Below are 8145 nucleotides of genomic sequence, written 5' to 3'. Positions count from 1 at the left end.
TCCGGCTCGGCTGCTGGAATAAGGGGGAGCGAGCGAACTGGTGATAGATCCTTCCTTGCTTTCTTCCCGGTGGCCTCACACACACACACACACGCGTAAAGATCCAGCACCATGAGTGGGCATTGGGCAAGGCTAGGACGTTGTTGTAGTACACGCACACACACACACCAGCCCACCCCGGCCTATCAATGGATGAATCTATGTGTATCTACATTGCACCTATTCAAGGGAGGGTAGTAAATGGGGGTCGTGGAGGTATAGGGAGGGGTCTTGGGCTCTTGGCAGGCGGGCAGGCGCAACCATACCGGTCGTAGTAGTAGCGGTGGTAAGTATAGTACGAGTGCCAGTACCATGGGTGAGTGAGTGAGTGAGTGGCGAGGCGGGGGTGGGTAGCTGCCACTGCTACAGTGGGTGCTAGGTACAGGGGTCCGTCGTAGCAGGTAGCAAGGGTGCCACTGCCACCGGGGCGGAGAAGGGAAGGGACCGAGACCGAGAGCGGGACTGGGATTTGCGTCGTCCCCATGGACAAATGTACCATGGCGCGCACTGTGGCGACGTAGGCATGCAGGTGTGCCGCCCACATGGCAGTGGCAAGAGTTCCATCCCACTAGCGCCGGGCGACCGACCGTGCGCAATGTAGCACAAGGAAAAGGGGTGGGAGGGCGCGGCTTGGGTTTCGAACCGGTTCCATACACACTGGACAAGACGATACGATACAAAGAGGAAATGCTATGCCTTGTTGCTTCGGTTCCGTTCCGTTCCGTCCCGTTCCAATAGAAAATTGGAAAAGAAATGCGGCTCTGCTGCCCCTCCCCTGGCGGCGGCTGAGTGGGAGGAATGACCGGCCGACCTCCCTCGCCGGCGGCCTAGCTAGCTGGCTACTCCCTTCTTTCCGGTTTATAAGCCTCAATTCAAATTTCTCATCAACCAAGGTAGATGGTGAGTGGTGGAATACTTTTTGTAGTTTGCAAAAGAATTCAATTAATGCTTTTGTTTTTCTCAAAAAAGTATGGTTACCAATGCATTAATTGCAATGCATGCATGCATAAATTACATTTATTGGTCAATTTTCTCTTAGTACTTGCATGCAATGATTTAATGCATTTTGAAATCTGAACATGTGATGGAAAACAATCAAATTAAGCCTTATAAAATGGAAAAACTAAAATTTTGAGATAAGCCCTATAAACCGAAAAAAAGGAGTAGTACTGTACTAGCAGCTACAGCCGCCCCCGGCTCGCCATGGGAGTGAGTGAGTGAGTGAAATGAGATGAGCTCGTGAGGATGGAGAATGTAGCGTCAATCAATCTGGAGACATTCAAAGTCAATCGCGGGAATTAATTCCTGCAATGGAGAGCAGAAGTGGCAGAGAGAGAGAGAGCGGGGGAGGCAGAGGGGAAAGTCACCTACCCATGGACAAGGGGGGGAGAGGGACGGGCGCAAATTTCTTAATTATTTCAGGCGGGCCCCACGTTTACCTGATGCTGGACGGAGCCGCTTGGTTCCTGTTCTTCTCCTAGGCATACATACACGTACTCCTACACTGCACCGGAGCGAGCAAGCGATTCCGCTTTTGGGCGTCGAATCGGTTCACCGCCCCAATCATGACTGGCCTATGCTTGTGGGCGTATATATCTGTGCTCGTACATCCATCCATCCATCCATCCATCGCTGCCACGCTCCATAACAATTTATTTATAAAGCGCGAGGCCGAAAAGGCACAAAAGAAAGACCCCATCTCCCCAATTCATCCATTTATTTATGTAGATATGTGTGTATATAATATGTGATCGGCCATTAAACAACAAGGCCACATTCTTGCGCTGCTCGCTGCTTTGTCACCGGGACAAGAGGAGCAGTGCTGACTACTCTAATACTCCTATCAGTAGTATATATCGCAGCAGCAGCAGCAGGAGCAGATGGGTGACGATTTCTTCAAGTGCAACTTTGACCATCGCTCTCTACGAGCATATAGTGCTTAAGAAAAGCCACTGCTGCTGCTGCTATAGAATAATACAACATTGCACACTTAATATAGTAGTGGGGTCAAATTCTTGACACAAAATTTTCTACATGGATGCTTAGGCTTAAGATTGTCTGACTTAGACTCTCCAGCAACTACTGTATGTTACTACTAGTTTGTTCTTCACAAGAGTTATCAATGAGAGACCGCTGATAAGCCAATCCAAATGATCATCCAATTGTAGTATAAATGGCACTAAGTAGTAGTATTATTTGCACAAGATATTTAGCACACACGCTCCCCGGCCCCTACTCATCTTGCCTCATGCTGATTCTGAATTCGATTTTCTAAATAGTTGAGGATCCAGCGGCAGAACCAGCAGGGTATGACAAGGGAGCCATTTATTAATTAACCACAGTTGACAAGCAAATTAAGACCGACTGGGTGCAGCATATCTCCATCTCATGCCCCGACCCCCTACCCAACCAAAACAAAGAGGAGGGAGCAAGAACTAGCAACATGGGGGGCACAATCAAAAAAAGAATATAGTAATTTCCTACTAGAGATCAAATTCTAAGGATGCTAACATCAAATGCACAAAGAGGCCAAGGAAATTAAGCAGCAGCAGCAGCAGCAGGAATGGAATGCTACACTGAGGAGGAGGAGGGATCCACATTGCCAGTCTCTGTTAGCATGTCGTCGTCTCCTTCCGTCAGCAGCTCCACGTCCTTGTCGTCGTCGTTTGAGAAATCCCTCCTCTCCAGCTTCGAGTTCGCCGCGATGAACACCAGCCGGTGCGCCCGGCCAATGCTGCCGGCTGAGCTGCCTGGCGCGGTGAGCCACCGCGTCATCGACGGCGTGCATTTGAACCCCTTGGCGGTTGCATGGAGGAAGATGAGCCTGACCGCCACTTTGCCAAGCGACTTGAACTCGCTGAGGCATGTCTCCCACACAAGCCGGCTGCTCTGCTTGTTGGCTATCTTCATCTTCCCCGTCGATGGGTCTGGCTGCCGGACTTGCACCGCCTGCGCGTACAATGGGTCGAGCCCCTCGGACCGCCATTTCATCAGCTCCATCACTGCGAGGTGCGCCTCCTCCGGCGACACCAGTCTTGTGATCAGCCTGTCCACGTCCTTCTCCTGCTCTGGTGTCAAGTAGTTGAACGGTGGAAGGTACCTCCTGCCGGCGTCCTTGATCAGATACAATGGGTCCAGTATGAATGCCGCTGACCACGCCGGGTGGTAGTTCTTCCTGAACCTCCTCTCCACCACATTCATGGCAGTCGCCTCTTCTATGCTGAATTTCCGGCACCAGCCTCTGACCTTGCCGCGCAGGTCCTCCCAGAGAGGCAGGCATTGCCCCACCAGGGGCCTCTCGGTCTCCATCTCCTTCACCAAGTCCATGATCAGCTTCACGACCGAATGCGTCGCCTCGACCTCGGTCCAGAACGCCACATTCTGCACCATGGCCGCGATCTCCCTCGCGGCAGGGTCGTCGATGCAGACCACCTTGTAGGACTCCTCGAGCACGGCGAGCTGGAGCGGCCGCGCCGAGGTCAGGATGCTCTCGAGCATCACGAACGCGGCGGCAAATTCCCCGCCATTATACGGCGGAGCGGCAATGGGGAGGAGGAAGGCGTGCCCGTGCTCCTGGACTTGGTGCTTGTGCAGCAGCGCGCGCACGGAGGGCGTGGTGTTGAAGTAGCTGGCGATCTTGGCGCAATTTGACGCAGCGTTGTTGAAGAGTGGGAGCTCGCGCGCCATGTCGCTTACCAAGCGGGAGAGGCCATGGACTTGGCAGGTAAGGTTCACCATCCAATGGTGCTTGGTCTCGAGATCACGCAGAGTCTTGGAGCCGAAGCGGTCGGCGACGATGCCGGCGCAATGCCGAATGTCGCCGGAGGAGGCGGAGACGGACGATGCCGCGTCCAGCAGCAGCTCCTGGGCGTAGTCAGGGGACGCCGACGCCGGCGCGGGCATGGGCACGGCGCGGTGGAACACCGACGTGTCGTTGGGGAGGTTGACGGAGAGGGTGATCACCTGCTCCCGCAAGCCGTCGGCCGCGAGCTGGAAGAAGCGCGCCTCGCGGAAGCGCGCGGCGGCGTCGGCGCGGGCCTCGGCGAAGCGCGCGTCCAGGCGCGCGCCGGCGAGGTCGGCTCGCGATATCTCCGGGAGCCCGACCTGGCGCAGGAAGTTCTTCAGCTTGGGGTGCTCGACCGCGGAGAGGGAGGCGCTGCCGGACGACTCGAGGAACCAGTCGGCGAGCAGCGCGAGCGCGGCCTCGGCCTGCGGCCGCGGAAGCATCGCGCCCGGCGACGCCGAGGGCGACTTGAGGCGCTTGACGCTGTCCTCCAGCATGGCGAGCGGGGCGAGGTCGCCCCGGCCGCCGGAGAGCAGCTGCCTGGGCGCGGGCATCCCCGGCGGGGTGGGCGGCGTCGGGGAGTACCCGGCCGGGTCGGCGACCATGAGGTGGTGCTGGTGCGAGGCCGCCTCGACGGACGCGTACGCCGCGGCGAGCGCGTGCCGCTTCCGGCCGCCGCCGCCGGTGGAGTGGCGGCGCTGCGAGGAGGACGAGGACGACGGGGGGATGGAGGAGATGGGCACGATCGAGGAGGCGGGGGAGGAGACGGCGACGAGCTGCAACTGCTGATGCTGATTCTGCGGCGGGGGCGGGGGCGGCGGCGGCGGCGGGGCGCCCTGCGCCGCCGCGAAATTAGGGCAGGCGCCGCGCTTGAGGTGCTCGGTGGCGGTGCGTGAGGGGTTGGAGGCGGAGAAGGTGGCGGCGCAGAGCGCGCATCGGAGGCGGGCGGCCTTGGGGGGCGCCCCGGAGGCCGGCGGCGGGACGAGGACGGGCTCGAGGTGGCCCCAGTACCAGGCGCCCTTCCCCTTGAGCGCCTTGGCCCGCACCTGCATCAGCGCCTCGTAGCGCTTCCTGGCGGCGGCCTCCTCGGGCCCCATTGCGCCGGGCTCCGGCATCGGCGGCGGCGCGGGCGCGGGCGCGGGCGGCGCCGACGATCCCGGGGCGGCGGCGGCGGCGGCGTCGCCCTCCTCCGGCGCCGACATGGGCGGGGGCGTGGCTCGTGGAGGTTTTCAGGGGGTTTCGGGCGCCCGTTTCGCTCTCCTTTCCAACTATCGCCCGGCTGGAGGGGCTGCTGGCCGCGTCAAGGCCTGAGGAGAAGTGGTGCGGGCGGGCGGCGTATTTTCACCCCCTTTTTTCCTCCCCCCGATTTATCTCGGCCCCCGTGTAGCCCGACTAGTATATCACGCCCGAACGCTCGCTCCTCGCTCTCTTCTCCAAGGCCCTCCAAAAACAAGCAGAGACAGAGGGAGGGTCCGTCCGTCTAGGAGGAGCTCCTCCTCACTCTCTCCCTCTATTTATCTTGGATCCCCGAGCCCGGCAATACTTGTAGGTAAATGAATCTTGGGAGTTGAGACTGGGAGGCACCAAGCCAGCAAACATATAGAGAGGCCAAGCCAACATAAAGGTCTCTCTCCCCTCTCTCTCCTTAAGTAAGTGAGAGGGGCAGGCACTGTTTCCCCCTCACTCTCTCTCTACACTACCTATGTGGAGCAGTGGCGCCACGCTTTCTCTGTTCTGCGTCTGTGTTTGTGTATGTGTACACTGAAAAAGGCTTTCGTCCCGCTTTATAGATAAATATGTATACACGACGCAGAGGTAGAGAGAGAGAGGGGGGGATTAATTTCTTTTCGGGGGTGAATTGTTTTGGGTGGTCTTTGGTAGGGGTTGACCGGCTGGGAGGGGAGGGGAGAGACTGCAAGAGGAATGCTCTGATATAATGCCACTGTGCGCTTTATGGTACAATGCCAATAATAATAATAAAAGGTAAGGGGATTGGTACGGGCGACTTGTGCTGTTGCCACTGTGGCCTCTGCTGCGTCGGCAATTATTGCGGTGGAACAGTTGGGCTGGGCGCGACCCCACCCGCACCCCCCCGACCTTCTCTTTTCTTTCTTTCTCTTCCCATTCACAGGCCACAGCCCAGGATTGTACATACGCTGACATGATATGTAGGAGTATCTCTGTAAACATTTTCAATCACCTCCTAGTACTGCTACTGCTACCACCACTTAAGTAAATTTGCTAGGTAAGCGGCACTGTCTTCTCCTATTTTGGATCAGCGAGGAGTCGCGTCATCTGCAAGGTTGGAAAATTCAGCAGACAAGGAAATCTCTCCACGCCGCTTTCCGTTTATTTCTGTTGTTGGGTTATATTGCAGAAATGCAGCTTATACTTTAGGCCGGGTGGAGTGGGAGACTGTAATTTCTGGAGCCCTGAACTTGCTTAACGCCTCTCTTTAACGGTGACACTAAGGGATGGCACTAATCCTTGACTTATATATGTCCCTGTAACCGGTGGTCCGTTTGGGGCTTGGAAGTCAATATAGTAAGCCGTATCTCCGCCTAAATTATTTTTCAGCTGCTTGACCGTCTGCTGTGCTGCCGGATCATATGCAGTTAGACATACTCGGACCAACTGCTTACGGCCTCTACCTAGAATGATGGCTAAATTTCCAATTGCATATACTAAGGATAGTCTACCCGGGTACATTCTACGCAGATGCCTATCTTAATTAACTGTATACATATACCAAATTATACAGTAGTAATTTTTCTCAGCAGTTCAGAAACTGCTGAGAGACACTTTTGCTTGTCCTATACAAGTACATGTTTGTATTAGGCGTAGTTGTCCCGTTTGTTCCCAAGTATATATGTTGCAATTAGGATAATTGTCGTCGACGATACAACCTCTGTAAGTGCTATATATGGCCACCAAATGATGTGAATACATTTGTCTCGCACCGATTGTTTTTTTTACATGGTATCAGCCTTCTCTCGACCCCCCAGCTGTGCCGCACCGCCTCCCACGTCCTATCGCACCCTACCCTCGCCTCCACGGCCGCCCACAGAAAACCACTTGCATTGTACCACGTGGCACACGTAGCGGCGAAAATGTCGTGTACCTGAGTAAGTATTTAGTGCCGGAAACAAGTTTGCACGAGATACTTCCCTTGTTAACTTGGATTGGGATCCAATACATGACAGCTTACAATTCCCTGGATACCATTTATCTATTTGGAAGTAAACTATGGGCAAGTTTCTGTGGTGCTACACCGCAAGACTACAATATTGAAAAGTCATAGAAAAAATCAGTAAAAAAAACCATGACACAATATGCTACTACCAAGTCTACCATACAACAAAGTTTCGAATCATCGGCACATTGAGTGAGAAAAAACCCGGTGACAAAAAGGACTGTTTCGATCATGAATAGTTTTTTTTTCCAATAAAACGATCGTGAATAGTTGCAATCAACAAACAGTTGTGCGTAGAAATTGAGCTACTATTCATAGCTAGGTTTGTCTCAACTTTTGTATTGTAGACCGAGTCATGTGTTTTATTTGATTTATTTTAATCATAGACGCAATATCGATTTGTCGTGTACCATATACCCCTAGAGATTAGTTGTCAGGGGGCGAGTCATGAAGAGAAACGTGGTTTCTCTCGATTTGCTGAAGGGAGAGACGATCCCGAGAGAATGAGAGGTGCATTTGTGCATTGGGCTAGAGAGGGAAATCGTCTATTCATGCGTTGAATCAAGATTCTTAATAGTTGTAAAAAAGGTTTTTTTTCGGAAGAGGGGTCGTGGCCCCATTTGGCCTCCATGAAGCTCCGCCAGCACGTAACGGTGAGGTTTCGTGTACCTGACTACTTCCTCTGTAAAACTAATATAAGAGCGTTTATATCACTAAAATAGGGATTGTGTAATTAGTGCCACAAACAAGTTTGCACAAGAGACTTCCCTTGTTTACAATGACGTAACAACTTACACTTCCCTAGATACCATTACTTCCTCGTCTCAACCTTAGTATATCAGTTTGAAAATAAACTATGGTAAGTATCTAATGCGATCACTCTCATACAAGTTTCTCTAATGCTGCCAATGCAAGATTACAATATTGAAAAGTCATAGAAAAAATCGGTAAAAAAAAAACCATGACACAATATGCTACTACCAACTCTACCATACAACAAAGTTTCGAATCATCGGCACATTGAGTGAGAAAAAACCCGGTGACAGAAAGGACCGTTAAGATCGTGAATAGCTTTTTTTTTTCAATAAAACGACCGTAGATAGTTGCAATCAACAAACAGTTGTGCGTA

The 8145-nt window shown here is 53.4% G+C and overlaps 1 protein-coding gene across 1 annotated transcript; it reads right to left on the bottom strand.

Moving 5' to 3' along the window:
- Window positions 1–2349: 2349 nt before the first annotated feature.
- On the bottom strand, window positions 2350–5444 carry LOC123187181 (uncharacterized). The gene has a single exon (XM_044598971.1). The coding sequence runs from the start codon at window positions 5023–5025 to the stop codon at window positions 2611–2613; it is 2415 nt and encodes an 804-aa protein (XP_044454906.1). The 5' UTR covers window positions 5026–5444; the 3' UTR covers window positions 2350–2610.
- Between the last annotated feature and the right edge of the window lie 2701 nt (window positions 5445–8145).

The sequence above is a fragment of the Triticum aestivum genome, chromosome 2A (assembly GCF_018294505.1).
Source record: "Triticum aestivum cultivar Chinese Spring chromosome 2A, IWGSC CS RefSeq v2.1, whole genome shotgun sequence".
NCBI classification, from domain to species: Eukaryota; Viridiplantae; Streptophyta; class Magnoliopsida; order Poales; family Poaceae; genus Triticum; species Triticum aestivum.
Note: the sequence above shows the minus strand (reverse complement) of the source record. Positions and strands in the feature narration are given on the sequence as shown.